This window comes from Equus przewalskii, chromosome 27 (assembly GCF_037783145.1).
Source record: "Equus przewalskii isolate Varuska chromosome 27, EquPr2, whole genome shotgun sequence".
NCBI classification, from domain to species: domain Eukaryota; kingdom Metazoa; phylum Chordata; class Mammalia; order Perissodactyla; family Equidae; genus Equus; species Equus przewalskii.
The window spans coordinates 28,671,954-28,695,081 of NC_091857.1; the positions used below are offsets into that span (position 1 = coordinate 28,671,954).

A 23,128-nucleotide genomic window follows, 5' to 3' on the forward strand; every position below is an offset into this window, starting at 1 on the left:
ACTCCACATTTCAGAGGCCTGCCTCATCAGTCATAGGAGTTTAGTGGTCTGAGGCACGCTGGAGCACGCCCTCCGAAGTAAAGGACAAATTATTACATCTCGCATCTTCCACCATAAAGAGGGAAGCACAATGTTGAGAGGGCCTAGCATTTCTGGAGGTAGCATATTCCATACCTGGCGTATGTGATAGGCTGCCAGCTGTAAGGAAGGCCCAGAGGGTGGGCTCTGGAGGAGAGCCAGGCTGCAGCGCAGGTGTCCCTGCTGTGTAGGCTGTGTGAGCCAGCAGACCTTAGGTTACTGTAGATATCAGTGGCGGGAAAAGACCACCATGTGCAATTTACAAGTCCTAATGGGAGAATCGTAAAGCAGTCCCTTAGGGTTCTGGAGCAAGGCCATGCCATCTGCAGTGGAGAATTTTACATTTTTTAGAAAAGAGCTCCTGGTACGTTGCTGCTGGACCCTGAGAAAGATAGAGCATCTGGACTCGGGACACTGAGTCTGGACTATACCTCCAGAAGTGCTCATCACAGGCTGGGTTCTGTCAGACTGATCAGGTTATAAGACTCCGAGGGCTCAGAGCATCCACTACAAGATAGAAGTATTGCATCTGAGACCGAACATGAGCAGGACCTGAGGGCCCAAGAAAGCTGTACAAGTGGGTGGCCCAGGCATCCATAACCTCCACCACTGTTGCACCAGCCACTCTCCATCAGCTCACATCAATGGCCACATTTGGAAGGGGGATCTCTTATGACACACTGGTAGAGGAGGAATAAGCATGAGCTTGGTTCTTGGATGGTATATGTGGATACAGGCCAAATATAGACAGTGACTGCACTATGGCTGTCCACACGATTGGTTTAAAGACAACAGGGAGGGGAACTCTTTCTAACGATGGAGCTTCAGTGGCACACCTGGTCACCCACCTGGTCCAGGTGGAGAATATCTATCATCCATCTCTCTATGTACCTACACACACAGAGACTCAGCGGCAGTAGCAAATGGCTTGGTCAGTTGATCAGGGCCCCGGAGGGAGAAGAACTGGAAGATCAGGGTTAACAAAGGCTGAGGTGGGGGCACGCGAAGGACCTATGACAGTGGGCACAGAGCCTGAAGATATTCAATGCTCACCAGAAAGTCTCCTCCTTGAAAGGAAGAAGCTCTGAACAACCACATCTTTTCAACCATTCACGTTTCATTTTTTATGTTAATTTCATGATTTTCTAATTTATGTCCCAGACACTTTCCGTATTGACTTAAGACAACAATAACTGAAATAGTTTCTATTTTTGTGACACATTCATGGACATTTGCCTCATTTTATCCTAGCCACAGTGCTGGGGCCCAGGAATGACAGACAGAAATTATTTCCTTTCCAGATGAAGAGAACTGACTTTCAGAGATGATGAGTGCCCTGCTTGGGGTCACAGAGCTGGCTGGTGAGGGAGGGTCTGGTTTCCAGCCTTTGTGGTTCTTTGGCTTCCTCTCTGGCTGAGGAAGGAAAGCAGAGCCGAGTCAACCAGCAGGGGGCGCCAGCCTCTTCTCATCTGCGTCTGGCCACCCGACTGTCCAGAACAGGGCTCTGCAATCTGTGTGCCTGAGTGCGGGACAGGTGACTAGCGAGTGGGCTCAGTTCCAGAATGCCCTTCCTCTCACTGGTCATATTTTTGAGTTGCCCCACTGTGTGTGCTTACTCTGCAGGTCCCACTGCAGCCCCCTTGATGCTGCCCGGCTCTGCCCAGTCCCCAGCAAAAATGGACAGGCATTAGCACCCATAAACGGAGGCCATAAATTTCAAGCCTTAGTGCCAATAATAGCCTTTCCCTTCTTGCCGTAATACAAATGTGGAGCTTGTCATGGAGGTTTATCTTTGTGGCATGAATATTGATTTTTTTCAAATATGCCTTTATGATGCATGCTTTCTCTGGCAGGACTCAGTTTTGCTGTGTTTCTTTTTTCTGCTTTCTCATTTATTATGGTCTCCTCTTCTGCAAATTCATTCAACCACAACGCATTTGTATTGAGTTCCTCCTATGTGCTGGGCCCCATGCACAGAGTACTTAACACCAATCCCAGCCCTCACGGAGCCTCCATTCTAGGGAGGGAGACAGACAGTAAACAAAATAGAGTAAGGAAAATATACAATTTGTCACATGGCTCTAAAGGCCATGAAGAAAAATAAAGCAGAGAAGGGGAATGGTGTGTTGCAGGGGGTGGGAGCCTGGGGGAAGTTTGCATTGTAAATGAAGAGGTCAGACGGGCTCACAGAGAGGGTGGCCTTTGAGAGAAGACCCAATGATGGTGAGGGAGCCAGCTCTGCAGATTTTTGGGAGAACCATATTCCAGGGAACTGATAATGTATGTGTGAGGAGCAGCACGCAGGCCAGTGTGGCCGAGTGGAGTGAACAGGGGGAGGGGAGCTCAGAGAAATGAAGGGACGAGGGAATGAGTGGGTGTGGGTCCCTCACAGGGGGAGATGCCTCATAGGCCATGGGGATGATGATGGTGTTGACTTAGGGGAAACCCATTTCCAAGTGAAAAAGGCATGTAAGGAGGAATGGTCCAGAGGAGTCTGTGTGATGGGCTCTTTGAATAGAATATTCTAACTTGCATTCCTTCTCAACACCTCCATCTGGAATTTAGAGGAAGGGGCCAGGCCTCAAGATGAGGCTTCCTAAAGCCCTGGGCTCCCCTGTGGCTGGGTCGTGGGGGGCACATTTTTCCTACTGAAATAGCCATGACGTTTGGCTCTTGGGGACTGATGGGGCACGTGTATGATATGGGTCTGGCTCTCCTGGAGGGCAGCCCTCAGCATCTTGTAAGAAGGATGTGCCTTTCTCTTCCTAAATGTCAGGTCAGTGCTGCTGGGAAGCAGCGGCAGGAAAGCAGGCTTGGTACCGCCATCCACACTCCATCCTGCTCCGGGAGCCACCTCGCAGGAAGCCTAGAACCTCTTTCCTCTCATACACGGGCAGATGGGGAGTTGAGATGAGGTTCCACAGGTGTGGTTGAGCACCTACAAAATAATGTACCAGGTGTGTACGGGGGTTGAGATACAAACAAAGTCCCTGCTTCATGGACCTTCAATTCTAGTGGGAGAGAGCGACAGTAAACACAATAAACCAATGTGTGCTCTTCTGTCAGCTCCTGATGAATGGCATGAGGAAATAGGGAGCAGGGTGTGGCAGCGGAGGATGGCGATTAGGGAAGCTCAGTAACAGGGACAGTCATGTCTGTGGAATTTGGCGGCATCCTCCAGTGACTTCTCTCAGTGTCGTCAAGATGGGAGCATTGATGGAGTGAGAGCTAGAATTCACCATGTGCTTATGAAGTGGCAGGCACTGGCTAAGTACTTTCTGTGCATAATCTCCTTTAGTCATCACCCTTTTTTTGATATCCCAGTTTTACGGATGAAGGAAACTGAGGCACAGAGACATGGTGAGTCACAATTCATTTTCAGGGAAGGACTTCATTGCAGGGTGTTGCACACAGCCTGTTCTCCAGCACCATGCTGGGCTGCCTTCACACACGTCTTTATGACGGAGGAGTCCCTCCTTCCTCAGCCTTTGCATGGTACACCTTCAACAGCTGGGTGTTGTGCAAAGAGTAATGGCGGACACAGACTCAGAGGACATGGGTTCAAGTACTGCCCCTATCATTTAGTGGAAGCTTTGTTTGGAGAGAATTCATGAGTAGAGTTCACAGAATGTCTTCCAGCAAAGTTTATTCATGCCTGCTGTCTTTGCTTTGCGATCTGTTCCTTCTCCAGTCACCAGCTGGCTTCTGCCAGCCTCACCCCGTCTAGCCAACTTTCATTTCCTAGCCACGCCAGCCTGATTATTTCTAATTGTCTTTGACTGCTTCCAGCTGAGTCTCCTAGCTGGCGTTCTGTGGGAGCACACAGACACTCTCCCAGCCATATGGAGGAAGGAGATGGGGAAGAGATGGGGAGGAAGGAAGCAGCTGGTACAAGTCAACTGAGAAAGCTTTTCGTCACTTTCCAACCCACCGTGATTGGTAATGGTTTTTAAAGGGTTAACTCATGCAAGTTAGAGAATGGGCCATTTTGACAAGACAAACGATTACATTTGTTGACCTCTTAAATGCAACCAATGATACAACAGCAAACACTTTTAGAAAGTTATTAGAAACGTCCTCCCCTGGTACAGATGGGGTCTTGCCATCAGGAGCAATGAAACCCCACTCACAGGAGAATCATGGGAAGATGGGTCTCATTCATCTATTCGACAAATATTTATTGAACAATGACCATGTCTCGGGCACTGTGCTAGTGCTCCAGGGCAAATAAAATACAAAATAAAACACAGCTCCTGTTCTCAATGAGTTTAAAAGAAAAGGAAGACATTCGTAGGAAGTAATACAGGGCATAAGAAGCATGTGAAATGAATGATATTTAGTACAGAGATGGATGAGTGATCAGTTTCTTGTAGTTCATTGATCGCGAAGAGCTTCATAGCAACGGGGACACCTGTACTAAGTAGAAATGGGTGAGAGGCAGCAGACTGGGGGTGGGAATGGCATAGGCAAAGATGCAGAGGTGAGGAAATCCCATCCTGGATGAAGGCAGCTGAAATTTAGGGCCCAGGGAGACCCCGTAGGAGGAGAGGAAATTTAGTCTGGGATAATTGGTAGAGAACCTTCAATGCTGGACTACTGCTTTTCAACCAGATGTTTTCTGCATATCTAATATGAGGGTAATGCTTTGTTTTGAGTACTAATTTGTCCCCCATAAAGGAATTTCTGGGGTTATTCTTTATTAAACGAGGTCATTTCAGAGACAGGACCTGTAGTTCAAAAACCAGTCACTAAGCCCAGGCCGGTGCAGGATTTCAACTTCTCTTTGGCATCCATCCCAGCTGATGGAATTAGCAGTGAACCTGAATCAAACCCAGGCATCAGGCTTGAAAAAGATTTAATGGGCCTGGATTTTCTCTCATCTTCACCCCTTTCCTGACCTCCACCCTAAGAGGATAATTAAAAGGAAAGAAAATCTCTCTTTCATTGTAAATGTCTTCCACCATTTTTGTGCCTGAAGCTACTTTTTTTTTTTAGTCCATAAAGATACTTTGATGAACAGTCTCTGAAAGTTGCCTTATATCATAATAATGGGACTTCTAAATTTTCATGGAGAGCTAGGGTCCTCGAATTTTTAAAAAGTCATACTCTATAAAAACAACATTGGGGCAACTCCAAAAGCTTTTCTGAAGGATGATCGAGAACGGTTTTGACCCCAAAGTGAGTGCCATCTTCCCCATTCATCGGACCTTTGTTGAGCATTTACTCTGCTGGCCCTGTGCTGGGCATTCAAACCCCGCCCCCCGGCCATGTTACTGTCTTAAATTTGATTATTGAAGCACAGACATTAAAGGGATTGGATTGGCCTTGCAGAAATTGCCGGGGTGGAGTGGCGACAAAGCGGTCCCTTAAGCACAGCAAGAAAACATTTGAAAGCTATCTTGAATGTTGGAAAATGGGAACAATGGGAAGACTGATGGAAAACATGGGCTCAGTCATAGCAAGGCTGGGTACTTGTAACACGAGAGTGGGTGATTACAGCATATTTAAAGTAAGATTTGTTTAAAATAGGCGTTTCCCTGGGTCACTTTTCAGATGGGTCAGAGAGCCCCCAAGACACTGGCTGAGGACAGCGGGCACCCCCCCCCCCCATCCCCGCGCCCCGTCCCCATCTCAGAGCATTGATGTGGATCATGCATGCTATACTTGTTTACCGAGGAGTCAATAATGAAAGGAACTTGGTGAGGACCGAATCCTCCCTTTCAACTCTGATGTTGTAATATCAGGGGTTAAGGATGCATTAAACGCTGGCGCCTTTTCTCTGGCTGCTCAACAGGTAGCATTTTGCAAATGCCTCCCCCCTACCTAGCCCCCAGCCTCTCCCTCACGAGAGTCCTCATTTTGGGTTTGAGAAGACGTTGGGGATCCTGGAGAAGACCAGCGTCGTGAGGGCAGCTCCGCTTGTTTATGAGGGATGAGCAGGGGGCGCGCACAGAACAAAAGCCTTCAGGAGCAAGGAGCGCTGGTCCACCTCACCCAGCGATCACCGGCATCATTTCAATGGAAAGCAAAGAAGGTGTCAACACACAGGCAGAGGCAGCATACGCCCTGGTTCCTACGTTGCTGCTGCTACTATTATTGTTGCTGCTGCTCCTCCTCCAACACAGCAATCCGGTCTGCGTGCGAGCCCGGGCAGACGCCCCACCACCTCCCCACTCTTCCCCCAACCCATCCATCCATCCGTCCGTCCATCCAGGGTCTAGAGGGCCCTACGGTGGGTCAGGCCCTGGGGTGGACACCAGGCACCTAACCCACAATCCACGGGGTTCAGGAGCGCCTCCCTCCCTTCCTCTTGCCCCGAGTGGGTGCAGCTGATGAGGGATTTCACCGCCGAAAGGTCCAGAAAGCCTAAGCCCAGAATCCAGGCGAGAGGCGCAGCCGGAGGCGGCCCGACTTGGGCGGCCGGGAGCGCGCGTCTCGGAGGCTGCGCGGGGTCCCCCTGTCTGGCGCTCAGGTGGCTCCGCCGCCCACTCCGCTGCTCCCCTCCCCGGACCCTCCCCTCTCCAGCGAGGGTCGAGTTTGGCTGTTGCGCGCGGGGAAGGAGGGGCTACGAGGGATTTGAAAGTGCACAGGCTGCGGAGTGGAGCTCGCATCTGTTCCCGCCGCCCGCGACCGGATTAAATTTCTGCAAATTCAAACTGAATGGGGCTTTCTTCCGCTGCCTTCCAGAGGGCGCCTGGAGCCCGCCGCGCGCTGCTCGCGGGCGGGAGCGGCCGGCGGGCGCACGGCTAGGAACGAGCGAGCCGGACCCGAGCCCGGCGGGCCAGCCGGCGGCGGCGAGGGAGGAGGCTGCGGAGGCGCCCGGGCTCCGGGACCCAGGCGCCGGGGCTCCGGGACCCAGGCACCGGACCGCGCCCCCCGCCGCCCCTCCCGGGCCGGCGCGGCTCCCTGCGCGCCCGAGCAGGGCGACTGTCATTAGCCGCCCGGACGGGACCTGGGGCGGGCTCCCGGTGTCCTGAAAGGGGCCCAGGCGACCCTCGGAAGAAGAACTTCTTGGGGGCGGGTCCCCGGCATCCCGTCGCCCGGGCGGCCGCTATTGTCTGCGCGCGGCGCTCGCCGGCGGCCGGGGGCGCGGGAGCCGCGGGCCGGGCGGGGCCGGGCCCGGGCGGCGGCGGGAGGAGCGGGGGAGCCGGAGGAGGAGCCGCGAGCGCGGGAGCCGGGCCGGAGCGGCGGCGAGCGCGATGCCGGCGGCGGCGGGGGACGGGCTCCTGGGCGAGCCGGTGGCGCCCGGGGGCGGCGGCGGCGGCGCCGAGGACGCGGCCAGGCCGGCGGCGGCCTGCGAGGGAAGTTTCCTGCCGGCCTGGGTGAGCGGCGTGCCCCGCGAGCGGCTCCGCGACTTCCAGCACCACAAGCGCGTGGGCAACTACCTCATCGGCAGCAGGAAGCTGGGCGAGGGCTCCTTCGCCAAGGTGCGCGAGGGGCTGCACGTGCTGACCGGAGAGAAGGTGAGCGAGCCGCCGGGCGCGCCGCCCCTGGGCTGGGGTTGGGGGGTCGGGGCGGGAAGGGCTAGCGGGGACCCTGCGGAGAGCACTGCCCTGGGAGTCCGGCTGCGTCGTCCTTACCGGGCGCCCCCCGTCCCCCGCCTTTCCTCTCGGGTTGAAAGAGGAATCGAGCCAAAAGCGCGCAGGCCCTCGCAGCCCGGGTGTCGGCTATTCCCGAGGGGCGATCTGGGGCCAGTTTCCCCGGGGGCGGCTGGTTTCCCCGCGCAGCTGCCCGCAGCCTTTGTGCTCCTGGAAGGGCGCCGCCTGGCGGACACCAGCGCGGGGGTCGGGCTGGGGGGCTCTGCTTTCGGGGCCAGTAGGGGCCGCCGAGGAGCGGAGAGGCAGGATCCCGCGCCGGAGGGCGAGGGCCCTGATGTTGAGGGTGAGAGAGCGAAGTAGCCTGCCGTTGAGGGAGCTTGGAGTCTGATCACCCTCCTGGGCTCTGGGGAGGCGGTGGGGGAAGGCCGAGACCCCAGGGTCTTTCCTCTCCACCCGTGGGCTAGGGCAGCTGGGAAAGGTTTGCACGCCCGGAGGAGGGCATTTACACGCCGCCCCCAACCCCATCCCCACCTCCTTCCCTCCATCCCCCCCGCCCCATTCCCAGGGTGGAAGCTGCAGTAAGGACCCTGCTGTGGCAGGTACCCCCAGACTTCAGAGGTTGGGAGGGGCCTTCTTATCCTTGTAGAAGAGGGGACAGTAAAGGAAGACCCCCAGAGACCGGAGCGGCACCCTCTCCAGCTTTGTGAGAAGTTAGTTGGTTGTTAAGCTTTGCCAGGCGAGCCCCTGGAAGATCTAAGTTGTGACTTAGATTTGTGAGAAGAAACCCAAGATATGATGACTTAGTTTTGAGGTGAGTGGCCCAGGCACTGGGTCGCCCCAAGTGGCCGCAAGCTTGGAGCTACTTCAGACTGAGGCTGCCCCAGGCTCCTGGTCATCTCAGACAGAAGTCTCCCCCCCATGGCTGGGGGTTGCTCAGGGCAGGTGAGGTGGCAGCACCTTTCTATGGCCCGTTGACCAAGGGGGCATCAACAGTATGGCAGGAACAGGGCTTCCTACCTACGCTTCTGCCCTCTGACCTGGGATCCTCTGCCCAGCCTGGCAGCCCCTGGGAATACTCTGCCGTGGGACCGCTGATTGCAGGGCGACCTGCCTCGCCTAGCTTTAGTTTCGCTTCTTCCCCACCGTGTCCTGGTGCATTTGAGTGCAGGTCTCCATCATCCTTGTCATTTGTCCTGTATTCCTACAGCCGCTCTGGGGGGGAGGGGGGCTTTTTATTTTGGGTAAATGGAGCGAGAGTGAGTCGTTTTAAAAAGTGCCTCTTGCTTGAATATTTTCATGCCAAAAGGGAGTGTTTGGGATGAACTCACTGAATTGAGTAACTCTTCAAAGAAGAAAAAATCTCTCCAAACCTCATTCTGGACCAGAGGCAGCACGGCACGCTTGTCTTTGGTTCGCAGAGGGCTGTCCCACTTACACATGGGCCAGAGCGCTAATTACAGCGCGCTTGCTCCTCCGCGCCTGTGTCAATGCCTGTTGGCACGGATGGTAGAACTTTATTTTCATTCGAAATGTATAGGATTCCGTCTGGTTGTGCATGTTCCCTCTTAAAACTTAAGCAAGAAGAGACGAGGCTTTATGCTGACAGCGTAATGGCCAACATTACGAGCACATTCGTCTCCCCTGCCCTGCCGCTCAGCAGCGTCTGGCTGCCCTCCACGTTCCGTGCCTCCGTGCCGTGTTGTGACTCCGCGCCTCACCGGTGCGTTTTGGCTCCATAACACGAGGCTGTTAACCTTAGCTGAACGCACTCAGAGCTCGGTCTCTAGCCGGGCAATCAGGTTCTGGAGCTCTGTGCTGGACCCACAGGGCATTCTAGAATACAGGGAGTTCCTGCCCAAATGAGGTCCAAATGAGGTACCTCCTTCACCCCCGGGGGGGGGGGGGCCATGCCCCTTTCTCTCCCGTCTTATCTTTCTTCAGTGATGAATCGCTTCATCTCAGCAATGCGAGGAACTATTAATTGGCTGTAAAATTATTGCGCTAAACTAACTGATTGCATCTAGTTAAGGACGGTGGTTCTTAGGGTGGGGGAGGAGGTGCAGAGATTTTTCTGGCGTACCCTTCTCCAGCCTTTAGAATCAGTGCCCCGGTGACTGCCATCATCATGAGAAATCTGGATTTTAGTTCATTTGATTGTCAGCTTTGAAGAAACAATGGGTGTCATTCATAGCTTTTATCTCCCAAATCCAATACCTTTAATGCTTAACTAATAGTTTTGGGCTTTGGCAGATGTAGAGATTAAAATGTTTGTGTGTGTGTGTGTGTGTGTGTGTGTGTGCATGACTCTGCCTGGGAAGAATTGCTAAGTTCATGAGTCCCCATTCCCGCTCATGTTCTGGAAATTGTCTTACTCAGGCCAAAAGGTGAAGTCAACCTCATGCTATTTGCAGCCTTGTGGTCTCTTTAAAAGGTGAGCTATTAAGAGGATTTTCCCCTGGAGAGGGGTTACTCATGTGAGCCGAGCAAGGGGAGACCTTGAGGTGACAGGTCTGAGGAAGAAAAGTGAGTTGTCTCCCATGGTGGGTGATGTGAGTGGCGGGGGGAGGCCTCCCAGCCAAATACCTCCCCCTTTTGGGGGTGCGTGCTTTTTGCATAAAGCATTTCACTTTTCTCATTTCCTTTCTTTTTTTAAAGGACACAGACCACGGCAGAAGGAGAATTAAGTCATGAATACCATAGTAAGAAATGGATGTATGCCCCCACATCATCCCCCGACGGGAAGCGTCGGGGCAAGCGTCGGGGCAGCTTGTGGTTGGGAATCAGTTCATGAAAAAGCCAAAGGGGGGATGGCAAAAGGGAAGAAGAGAGGGTGCCCACGTTTGGCCTGCTTCACAGTTGCAGTTGCAAACTACACACTTCATTTTGGGTGATTTGTGCCAAAATACAGAGTGTTGCTGGTTTAGAACACTTGGAGTATCGCATTTTGACTTGGTGCACATTTCCAAAAAGATTTGGGCAAAATCCTCCGTGGCTTGTTGGGAATTACTGTCTGAGTCCAGATGACAAAAGGAGCCACTTTTTCCTGGCTTTCATTTCAGGCTTCAATCCTATCTTATCAAGAGGCTTCTTTTCCCACCACGGGCCTGCAGGACAGTGTTTTGCCAGCCTTTCCTCTGAAGTTGTTTGTTTGAAAGTCATTTGAATCTAGATGGCCCTTTTACTGCTTGAAAAGAAAGAATGGCTTTGGGCGAGACCTAATTTTGTCCTCCCTTAGCTGGGAGTGGAGGCAATCTCTGTTAATGTGGCTTTAAAAATAAATGATTCACTTGGTCCCGTGAAATGCTTAATTGGTACGTTCTCAGTCAGACAGAGTGTCTTTGACTAAAGGTGAGTTGATGATTGGACAAGGAAAATAATCACAGAATCAGATTTGGAAAAGTATCCTTCTGTGTGGCTTTGAGACAAAGCGAAATTGCTGAGCAGGAGTATGGAGTACTGACTTTGAAAGATCCACAAAGGTTGTGCTTGCTGCCTCTGGTACCTATGAAATGCAGAGTCCCTGGCACATATAGGTTATTACTACATTTTTTAAAAAAAATATTGGCACGTGAGCTAACATCTGTTGCCAATCTTCTTTTTTTTTTTTTCTTTTTCTTCTCCCCAAAGCCCCCCAGTACATAGTTGTATATTCTAGTTGTAGGTTCTTCTGGTTCTGCTATGTGGGACGCCGCCTCAGCATGGCCTGATGAGTGGTGCTAGGTCCGTGCCTGGGATCCAAACCGGTGAAATCCTGGGCTGCCAAAGCAGAGCTCGTGAACTTAACTGCTCCACCACGGGGCTGGCCCCTGTTATTACATTTTTAAAAAATTGATAAAATATAGTTGGAAAGGCTTAAAGAGAAAACATAGGTATACCTCAGGTCTGGAGCTGGTTTCACAGGCAGATAATCTGCAAAAAGGAAAAGAGTTGATGCCACCATTCCCTTCTTTTGTGATTAAGTCTCTCTAAGATACAAAATAGGGTACGTAAAATGATTGGTTAACGTGTTTAAATATCTTGTTCTAATCCCCCGTTAAAAAAAAAAAAAAAGCCTGTTTATCGCTTTCCTTGGAGCTATTTTTGGGCTAAAAAATCAGGATTGCCTGCTTCGTAAGTTGCCAGTAATTAGACCTTGAGCACGACAGTGCCAGCTACCTGGTGCGAAGGAGTTACTAAAAATACCATTTACTATGTTTTGCGGAGCAGGAAATATGACTAATTTTAGAGGTGGCCTTTTGGCAGATCCGTTTTTAGCGAGTATTGCTGAAACAAACAGGTGCTAAATCCTGTATTTTTTTGGAAAGTGCTAGAAATTTGGGGATAATGGCTCTGAGGAACAAGAAATGCTTAGAGAACTGGAAATTCCTATTAATCCTTAGCAGGGATTTCTTGGCAAGAAGGAGGCATCTGGCAGAGGCACCTGCTCTGTGTGTTGTGTGTGACAAGGTGGCGCCTATAATTTCCGAGATTGCATGCTGCAGTTGTGGACACGTTCTTTTTGAACTTCCTGCCCAGCCTCATCTTTTTGAAGTACTTGTGAATGATGCAAATTGGCACGTTGGGCTGGGTTCTTAGGGTTCCCTGCTAGGCAGGTCACACGGACTTCAAAGGCTGCGTTGAGTTCACGACAGCGCTGAACGGTGCCCACGAAGAGGAGTCCAGCCCTAAATTTTCTCTGCAGGTGTTGCGTCACCAGCACAGGCTGGGTTGCCTGAGAGCACGCCGCACACTGCTGGCTGTTCCAATGCAGCGTGGCAGTCATTCATCCCGATGGTGATCTTCCCAGAAGGTGCGGGGAGTGGACGCTGTGTGTCCCCGAAGAGACGGGCATGCTGGGTGTCCTTTGTGGGAAAGTGGTTTGTGTACGAAGTATCATTTACCTTGGGCTACAAATGCCCTTCTCGATTATTCATGGTAACCGAGCGACCTGCTCTCTTGGCTAATTGAAACCCAGAGATAACGCCCAAGCCTTATTTTAGCAACTGGTGAAGCCTCTTTATCTGCTCAGCCTGGGCTCTGGCCCCCTCCCAGTGCTGACCTGAATTGCATTTCATGCTCTCTGATGCTGGCTGGTGAGATGACCAGCAGGAAAGAGGGGAACCCCGGGACCCGAATAGTACCCGAGTAGGCTGATACCTCCACAACTTGAGACAGCCATTGCATCTCTTTTATCGTAGATACCAGCTCAGTGGTATAGTGTTTGTGGTTTATTTAGAGTCTTCTGTGCATTTTCTCATTGGATGCTCGCAGTGACCCTGGCCAGGTGAGAACCGGCTTCTTACCTGCGTTGTCTAAGTGGAGGAAAGCCATGAGTCGATTTTCCCTCTCACCTCCTCCTCTCTATTGCTAGGGCTGTCGTATCAAATAACCACTAACGGGGGCGCTTAAATCAACCGAAATTTATTCTCTCACATCTCTGAAGGCCAGAAGTCCAAAATCAAGGTGTCAGCAGGGCCGTGTTCCCTCTGAAGTCTCTAGCGGGGGGATCCTTCCTGGCCTCTTCCAGCTTCTGGTGGCTGCTGGCGCTCCTTGGCGTTCCTCGGCTCTTAGCTGCAGCGCTCCAGTCTCTGCCTCTGTCTTCACATGGCCTGCTTCCCTCTGTGTGTCTCCTTATAAGGACACCAGTCATTGGATTTAGGGTTGACCCTAATCCAGTACGACCTCATTTTAAGTGGATCATACCTACAAAGAACCCATTTCCGATAAGGTGATGTTCACAGGCACCAGGCGTTAGTGCTTGAATGTATGTTTTGGTGGGACATAATTCAACCCACAACACCTTCCTAGATTGTTAGGATTGGGTTGGAGGTGATTTCCTGGGAAGCAGGCCTTGAGCAGGAGACGAATGTGGTCTTAAGGAGTATCCTCAGGACCAACACCTTCGAGGGGAGGGGAGGGAAGCGGTGGGAGGGGAGGGGTGGAGCAGAGCAGCACTGAGCAGAGGGAGAAGTTGGGCTGCAGTGCAGTATCATTCGAAGCCCCTGTCCATGCCAAGGTGGGCTCTGAGCTGAGACGGCCCTTCAGAGGTGTCCAAGTTGAGGCGAGGGGACTGCGCCTTTATGCCTCTGCATGGACCTGCCACTGGATGGGAGCTGCCCTGGGGAGGGGGCATGGCCTTGGACACTTGCTCAGGGCGGTTCCAGGGGCGAGCTCACAGCTGAGAGCCAGCAGCAGTGGCAGAAGCGGAGGAAGTTCTTCAGGCCTGAGGTGGAGTCTGGGCAGTGGGGCCCAGTGTCCACTGCTTCCTGGGTGACTCAGTGCCAGGGCCTGCGGTGTCTGAGCCTGAGTCCAGGTAGTTCCATCAAGAAGGTGGGCAGCTTCTCCGCCTCACGCTGCCGACCCAGTTGTGGTCCCTCTCAGGCTGAAATGACGGCACAGTCAGTGGAGTCTCCATTCCAGACACTCTTAGCATCCTGCGCAGCATTCTGGTCGCACTTTTCTCTTCAGTCGGAGTTCTCAGGGCTCTCTGTGGAGTTTGTGGGTACTTTGAAGGTACTTTTGTGTCTTGTGTATTTTATGTGTTCTCTCTGTTTTCTTTCGAGAACTATGTATCAACAGAGTTGGGCTAATTTGTCGACGGCTGAGCCTAATTCAGAGACAGCGTGCTTTCCCGGGCGACAGCTTGTCTCTCCCATCACTCCTGGGCTGTGGGAAAACTTGTTGAAGGAGTTGTGGGAAATTGGATTGTTGCCACTTAGAGCAATGATTCGGGACCTCCAGGGGGACAAAAATACTGCTCGGGTCAGAGCCGTCTCTTAACAGCCTCTTCCCACCTCCACCATGCCGGCTCTGCCCTACTTTGCTATGCAGTTTCGAGTTACTGTGCTCTTTTTCATTTTTAATCATTTTTGTGTGTTTTAAGATTCATTAGGTTAAGTTTTGGAGTAGATAATGTAGACACTTGGTTTAAAATTCAAGGTTTTCAAGAAGGTCTGTAGCGAGAGGTAATTCTGGCTCTCACCTCTGTGCCTCAGCACCTGGTTCCTCTCTGGTGACCTCTGCTTCCGGTTTCTGTGTATCTTCCAGAGAAACTCTATGTGCATGTGAGCGTACATACATTTGATGCTCTATGTGCACACATTTGTAAGTGTATAGGTATAGAGAGATCTATTTTTACACTGTACATGCTGTTCAGTATCTTGCTTTTTTTACTTAGCAATATGTCTTGAACGTCCTTCCCCAAAACTACTACAGAATCGCCTCTTTTTTTAAAAATTATTGCATGGTAGTCATTGTACAGAGGTACCGTATTAACTTAACCACTCCTTGTTGGTTAAGTCAGTGGACACTACTTAAGGAATGAAGGACAGTTAAAGAATGGACATTTAGGTTGCGTACAATTTTTTGTTATTCCCAAACTATGCTGCAGTAAATATCCGTGCCCATTTGTCATTTTGTAAATGTTTCGAGTATATTGAAGGATAAATTCCTAGTCTTAGGTGAAAGGGAGTGATTGTGTTAACTGTTGATAAATATTGCCAAATTGCCTTCAAATTGGTTTTCCCAATTTATACTCACGTCAACCTGGTGTGAGGGTATCTTTCCACATCTCTGTCAATACAAGGTACTCTCAAACTTTTTGGTCTTTGCCAACCTAGTAGATTAAACATGGTGTCTTGTTTTATTTCTAGTTTCTCTTATTGCAAGTGAGTTGAGCATATTTTCCTGCGTCCAATGACAATTTGCACTTTATTTCTGTTCATTGTTCACTTCCATTCTCCATTTTTCTCATGGGTTTTTGGTCTTTTTCTTATTGATTTGTAGGCACTTTTTATATATTAAGGAAATTAGTCCTCTTTCAGTGCTATGTTTGCAGCCTCCTCAATTTTTCCCTGCTCCCTGTTTATTCTTTGTCTTTGTTTCTTGGTGGTTCTTGCAGTGCAGAGGTCATTTCCCTGGTTTCCACCAAACTATAATTATAATTACATTTCTGGAGAGAGGATCCTTGACTTTCATTAGATTCCAAAAGGAGGTATTCACCTCCAAAATGTTAAGAGCCACTGCTTCATTGCCCACCCCATCAGCTCTGCTGTCTGAAGGGAGGTTGTGGATTATTGGGATGAGGATTTGGGTCACCTTGGTTTGTTAGCACATGTGCTAATTGGGCGAAAGTTGCAGAGTGCACTCAGGCTAGGCAGGCTGGTTCTACAACCATGACCTTGGACTGGGCATGCCAGATTGCTGCCCCCCTGCCCCTGTCATGCCAGGGGGGTCACAGGGGAAGGGCACAATGGAGTGTAAACAGATCTTTGGAAAACCTTGGCTCTTTGCTGGGGTGACTTTGAATCCACGTCCCGTCATCTCCTCACCGGAGAGGCAGTAGATACTATTTATGGTGGATGGTTGAGAAGAAAGAGAAAGGGGACTATCGAGGGAAACGATATTTTAAGGAGCAATAGCTGTCACTTAACTCGACCATAAAACGCATGAAGTCAAGTGTAAGCACATGTGTAAAAATATGCCTTGAGGCCCTCTGGGATAGTTCGTCTACCCGAGGAGCCCTCTGGGGAGAGGCTGGTGGAGTGAACAGCTGGGCCTTGCTGTTTGGAATCATCGAGGTCAGCGCATCCTCACTCTGATGACCCTCTCTGAAATGCTTCTGTCCCCCGTCACTCTCTGTCCTCCTACGCTGCTTTGTCTTTCCTCAAAGTGCCTCTCACCACTTGTATTTGTTTACTGGGGCTGCCGTCACAAAACATCACACACTGGATGGCTTAAACAGCAGAGTTTTATTGTCACACAGTTCTGGAGGCCGGAGTCCAAAATCAAGATGTTGGCAGGGTTGATTTTTTTCCGAGGGCTGTGAGGGAAGGGCCTGTTCCAGGCCTCTCTCCTTGGCTTGTCTAAGACCATCTTCTCCGAGTCTGCTCACGTCGTCTTCCCTCTGTGTGTGTCTGTCTCTGTATCTGCATTTCTCCTTCTTATGAGGACACCAGTCATTATTGGATTAGAGCCCATCCTACTGACCTCACTTCGGCTTGATTACTTCTGGAAAGACCATAGCTCCAAATAAGGTCACCTTCTGAGGTACTGGGGGTTAGGACTTGCTATAGTCTGAACGTTTATGTCTCCTCAAAGCTCATATGTTGAAAACTAATCCCCAACGTAATGGTATTTGGAGGTGGGGCCTTTGGAAGATAATTAGGCACAAGAGCAGAACTCTCATGAATGGGATTAATGGTCTCATAAAAGAGGCCCCAGAAAGCTCCCTTGCTTCTTCTGCCGTGTGAGGATACAGTGAGCAGATGGCGTCTGTGAACCAGGAAGACCTCTCTCACCAGACCCCAAAGGTGCTGGCATCTTGTCTTGGACTTCCAGCCTCCGGAACTGTAAATTTCTATTATTTACAAGCCACCCAGTCTATGGTGTTTTGTTATAGCAGCCCGAGTGGACTTAATCATAATGAATTTGGGGGGGACACCATTCAACTCATCATAACACGTGACCCCGTGGTATATATTCATGTGCTGAGGTGTTTATTAGTCGCCTCCCCACTAGGCTGTAAGCCCCTTGAGGAAGGGGACCACTGCTGTGTTCCTGGTGCCTAGAATACTACCTGGTACAGGGAAGATGTTCAGTAAGTATTTTTTGAATGGATGAAAGAATACTTTGATCTCCCCAGGACGCGAGGACAGCCTTCTGGATGACGGTGTCCCAGTTGGCAGGGGTTGGCTCTGAAAATTCTGTCTTTCTCACTCTGTGCAGCTCCTGGGCATGCCTGTGTGAGTGAGGAGTACACTGAACAGGTTGTCCAGCTGGCTCTCTTTGGGAAACATCCCAGCCCCAGAACAGCTGTGCCTTCTGCACGGATTTGTTAGGAAGGGCACCTAGCTATCAGAATGACAGGTGACCAGCCAGAAGCAGACAAATATTTTGCAATGTCATGAGACTGTTAATAGACCCTCAGCTCTTTGCTGAGAAAATATACCAACACTGCAGCAGATGGGCAAAGTTGCTATTTGCAAACATACATTTTTTTGGATGTTTCCCATGGAGCTATACGGAGGTTTAGCTCCAGCTCTTAGACTATAATTTTTTTTTATAAGTTTATCAGCTTCTTAAGCGAGATTGCTGCCCAAATATTTCGCAATCTTGCTTGCTTCTCTTGTCCTTTCTCTGAGCCATTTGATTACTCTCATCTCCCTCTTTGCATTGCTTCTGTCATTTGGTCCCATACTTGAGTTCTGGTTGACTTGCATCCTGCCCCATGGCTTTTTGGGAAGATGTCTGGCTGTATCTCTGCCTCTGTTTAGACAGTCTCGTTCCACGATGCTCCTCTCTTGGTCACTGCCTGCTCTTTGCCAGAGCTCTGTGCAGGACACACAAGAGAGTGGACAGCAGTGATGGGCACCCACTGAGCATGGTGCTGAGGGACAGTGGCAGCAGATGTGGCAACCATGCTCAAGGAGTTGGCTGTCTCTCTTTAGGGTGGATAGGCTGAAGTTCAGCCTCCCAGCGATTCCTTTGTCTACCTGGAGCACAAGAGGGATCTCGTGACCTCTGGAGTCACCAAAAACCTGCCAGCAGAGTGCTTGCTCTTTGCTTTGACTGCGAGGCTATAATACTGATAAAGACGATAACGATTCCCATTTATGGATCTTAGACCGTCTGCTAGGCTATGTCCCAGATAATTTCTGCGTAACGTAATTTATTCCTGACAGCATCTTTTGTGGTAGGTACTGTTGCCCTGATTTTGCGGAGTTGGGTAACCAGCTGTCTCCATGTGCCCAGGACTATCTTGACTTTGGCACTGAAAGCCCTGCATTTTGGGAAACCCCTCCGATAACGGCAAAACCAGATTCACCCAAGAAAACATTTCACTGAAGTGTTTGGAATCCTACTGAGGGTTTTCAAATAAAAGTATTAATGAGCAACTAATCAGGTCGTGAATCAGCGAGGAGTAAACTGAAGCCCAGAGCTCTAGGCGTAACTGGGATCTTTCTTGCGGATGATGACCTCCATGTGGGGTCCCGGGTAGTGAAGGGTGCTTCTCCCATCCTTTGCTCCAATATGCTAGGTTCACGGCACACTCCGAGTCTCAAAGTGTGGTCATCGGTACTAGTCTGCCATCTTTTATGAGTTCACTTTGAGATGAGGAGCTTGAGCGTGTGTGCGTGTGGGTTTGTGTATACCGTACACATACAAATGTATATATGAATGTATATATACAATATATGTATATATATGTATCCATTTATATGTGTGTGTAATATACATGTACACAAATATATGTGTGTATATACTATTAAATATAAATCATATAATACTATACTAAGTATAAATATGAGCATATAACTTTTTGGGAGCCAAACTTTCTTGATGAAGGAAGCAGTGGGGACCGGTAGCCACTTTGAGGAGCTCTGGTTAGCTTTCAGTCTTTTTTTTTTTTTTAAAGATTTTATTTTTTTCCTTTTTCTCCCCAAAGCGCCCCCAGTACGTAGTTGTATATTTTTAGTTGTGGGTCCTTCTAGTTGTGGCATGTGGGATGCTGCCTCAGTGTGACTTGATGAGCAGTGCCATGTCCTCACCCAGGATCCGAACCGGCCAAAGCCTGGGCCACTGAAGTGGAGCACACGAACTTAACCACTCGGCCATGGGGCTGGCCCCAGCTTTCAGTCTTAGTTTTAGTCCCTTCCTTTGCACTGGAGGGAGAAAAATCTCTATGTGGGGAGAGAGGATTTTGAATCAAATGGTGAAGCTGCAAGTGCATGTCTTATGTAGCCACACTGGACAGTCCCTGTTTGGTATGAGAACGAACACAGGTTATTTATTAAAAACAAAGCAGAGGGGCTGGCCCCGTGGCTGGGTTGTAAAGTTCTCATACTCCACTTCGGTGGCCAAGGGTTTTGCCCATTCGGATCCTGGGCACGGACCTAGCACCACTCATCAGGCCATGCTGAGGTGGCGTCCCACACAGCACAACCAGAAGGACCTACAATTAGAATATACAACTATGTACTGTGGGGCTTTGGGGAGAAGAAGATAAAAAAACAAAAGTAACCAAAGCAGATCGCTTGGTGCCTTTGCCTTGCTTCTTGTGCAGACTATCTGCAGTTAGACCAGCTTTTCCAAACCCCATTTGGGCTGAGAAGGGACATCAGAGGCAAATGGAAGGAGGAAGTGCCCAGGTGGAAATGAAACTTCGGGGCAAGTTGGCTGTGGCTTCTGGGATAAGAATATTCTCGCGTTGTGTCTGAGCCCTCCTTTAGTGAAACCAAATGGATCAAGATAAGCATTATCACTTATGTAATCTGGTTTTTAGTTGGAATGACTGCTGCTCTGATGTGAAAGTCTAGCTTACAAGTGCATTCTTTATTCCAGGTTAAAAATTGAATTAGAGAAACCAGTCTGTGACTCAGTTCTCAGTTGAACATTTTTACATTTCGTAATAATAATAAAAAAACCTCTTTTGAGAATGCTTTTCCAGGTTTATAAAGTGTCATTCTCACAGGGTGACATGTTATTCTATTAAAAACTAACGTTCGTGAGCGGTAGTTGCAATTTCAAGCCCAATTTGACATAATGAAACTGGAATTTCCCTCTGGAGGAAATGTGCTACGTGGCTGTTGTACTCCCACCTCATTCGTTACCTGAGATGCTTTTTCCTAGGTCAAAAATGAGCTTTTTATCATAGAGGGCCATTAAATTAAAGCACCTGGGAGGGTGAGGGGTAAGAAATAGTTTCTTTTCAATAATCTGACTTAGAATAATGTCTTCCAGATTTCAAAGGGGCATATTTATTTAAAAATAGATATAAATCATCTAATATAAATCAGTGTATTTCCTATGATCAACTATAAATTTTTTTTTGGTAAAGATTTTATTTTTCCTTCTCCCCAAACCCCCCCAGTACATAGTTGTATATTTTAGTTGTGGGTCCTTCTAGTTGTGGCATGTGGGACGCCACCCCAGCATGGCCCAGTGAGCAGTGCTGGGTCCGCACCCAGGATCCAAACTGGCAAAACCCCGGGGCTGCGGAAACAGGGCGCATGCACTTAACAGCTTGGCCATGGGGCCGGTCCCTATAGATACTTTTAAAATAATTCTTTAAAGAATTTTTGACCAAGTATTTACTGTTTTAAAATTCTTTAAACTGGTTCAATCCCAAATACATTTTAGCATATTTGAGGTTATTAATCAGTCAAAATAAATCCTGGGCTAATATTTGTTAATTGCCGTATATTTTTTTCTTGCATAGCTACTTACAGATAGTTTTTTCATTCTTGTCTCTGCCACTTGCTTCCATATTTTACTTATCACATTTCATTATCTACTCCCCTTCTGTTTTAGATACTTTAAAAAAATTATCCTTTTTTTCTTGTTAATTAAACATGATTTTTTTATGCTTGGTTCCTTGTGGAAAATAAATAGAAACACAAAGAAGAAAATAAAAATCACATGTAATCAGACCACCCAGCAGTAATCACCATGAACATTTAGGTGCTTGGGCTGGTTTATGTGATACAGAATAATACACATATACATAGAGTTGATTTTCCCCCCTTTGAAGCCCTGTGTTACAAAATTGAGGTTACCATGTTCATATTATAACCTTACTATTTTTCCCCATCAGAATACATAGAGAACATTTCCTGTGTTTTTAAATATTCTTTTAAAATTTGTTTTTTGGTGACAAATAGCATTCCATTATTTGGAGTTACTGTAATTTTAAAACTAATTCCTAACTGTTGGCCATTGAGGTTATTTCAAAATTTTCCCTACATAAGTAATACTTCTGTTACTTTCCTTTTATGAACATCTCTGAGCCGTTCCTTAGGGTAAATGCTTAGAAGGCTATTGACATATTGCCAAATTGCACTTTAGAAAGATTATGCCAAATGACACAGCAGCATATGGAAGTGACTTTTTAAAAGTGCATTTGGATAATTAGTAGGGTTAATCATAATTTATGTACTTGACTGAAAATTTGTGTTTCTTCTTTTATTAGCTATTGTTAATGACTTTTCCCCATTCTTCTGTTTGTCTTAATTGATCTGTACAAACTCTTTACATATTAAGGACATTAGCTTTTTGTCTCTCTTATGTTGCAAATATTTTCTCCCAGTTGGTATTTGTCTTTTGATTCATTTTGTGTCTCCTTTTTTGGGAGGGGCACATAGAAATTTTATATTTTATCTAGTCAAACCAATTAGTCTTTTTTCTTTAGTTTTCTCTTATTTTTTGTGCTTAGGTAAACTAGAGGGTTCATTATTGGGGTTTTTTTTTTTGTAAATTATCAGTGAGTCTTGCCAGTGTTTCATTGTTGTCTGCAGAAAAATCTTTGTCTTGGGTAGTGACTTTTGACTGTATTTTCTAACCTGTTGCATAATGATTTAACCTAGGATTCATGTAGTAAAGCACAGGCTTTAGGGGCTGACAGCTTTGGATTCCTATCACCTTTCTGCTGCTTAGTAGCTATGTGATCTTGGGCAAGTTTTAAGCCCTCTAAACTTCAGTTTCTGTATCTGTAAAATGATGATAATAATACCTCACGGATATTCAACGGGAATTTGATTAAATATATGTGTGTATAGAAAAAAGGATAATATGTGTAAAGCCAGCCATGCTGGTCTAGTGGTTAAGATTTGGCAGTGTCACCACCGTGGACCATAGTTAATTTCCCAGTCAGGGACCCACACCACCCGCCCCTCTGTGGTCATACTGTGGCAGCTGCGTGTTGCCGTGATGCTGAAAGCTCTGCCGCCAGGATTTCAAACACCAGCAGGGTCACCCATGGTGGACAGGTTTCAGCAGAGTTTCCAGACTAAGAAAGACCAGGAAGAACGACCTGGCCACCCACTTTCAAAGAAACTGGCCATGAAAACCCTGTGAATAGCAGCAGAGCACTGCCTGATACAGCCCTGGAAGGCGAGAGGATGGCGCAAAAAGACAGGACAGGGTTCTGCTCGGCTGTGCGCTGTGCACGGGGTCGCTAGGAGTTGGAATTGACTCCACGGCACTAACAGCAAATATATGTGTGAAGCTCTCAGTTAGCCTGAAAATATCTTCACTGTTGTGTCAGTGAACCAATGGCAGTTGGTTATTCTCTTCTCTTCAACTTTCGAGTTTATATTTAACCCTTAGAGATGCGTGTTATTTCTCCTCCTTCGGATAGCAAGAAAGAGAGAGTCCCTCAGTTTATTGCAGAAGATGGAGTTTTATTTTAAGAATAAAGGGGAGGTGAGGAAAAAGATTCTGGCTACGACTCTCACCTCCGCTGTCCACACCTCCTTAAGGACTGGAAGGTCACTTGGGATGCCCCGGGGGGCCTAGATGTCTGCATTCCTCGAATTCCACTTCCCTCCTCTCTGCCTCTGCCGGGAGCTTCCACCAGCTTCCGGAGCTCTTAGGGAATGTTCCTCTGTCTGCTCTCCTCTCTGCCTCACAGCTTCTAACTACTGCTGGCGTCTCTGCCTCCTGGTTTTTACCTTCTGCTTTAAGTATTATTTGGTTCCCTTACATTTCTTGGATTGGTGACATTCTGCTGGGAAGGTATGATCATTGAATCCTTA

At 48.7% G+C, this 23,128-nt stretch overlaps 1 protein-coding gene across 2 annotated transcripts in view; it reads left to right on the plus strand.

Moving 5' to 3' along the window:
• The first annotated feature begins 7,070 nt into the window (after nucleotides 1–7,070).
• The window catches only part of HUNK (hormonally up-regulated Neu-associated kinase), a 102,006-nt gene continuing 85,948 nt past the window's right edge, over nucleotides 7,071–23,128 (plus strand). The window contains exon 1 of one of the 2 annotated variants that reach the window (XM_070597928.1): nucleotides 7,071–7,541. In XM_070597928.1, coding sequence (XP_070454029.1) covers nucleotides 7,278–7,541 — 264 coding nt within the window. In that variant the 5' untranslated portion in view covers nucleotides 7,071–7,277. The remainder of the gene's footprint in view (nucleotides 7,542–23,128) is intronic. The other variant, XM_070597927.1, reaches the window with a different exon arrangement.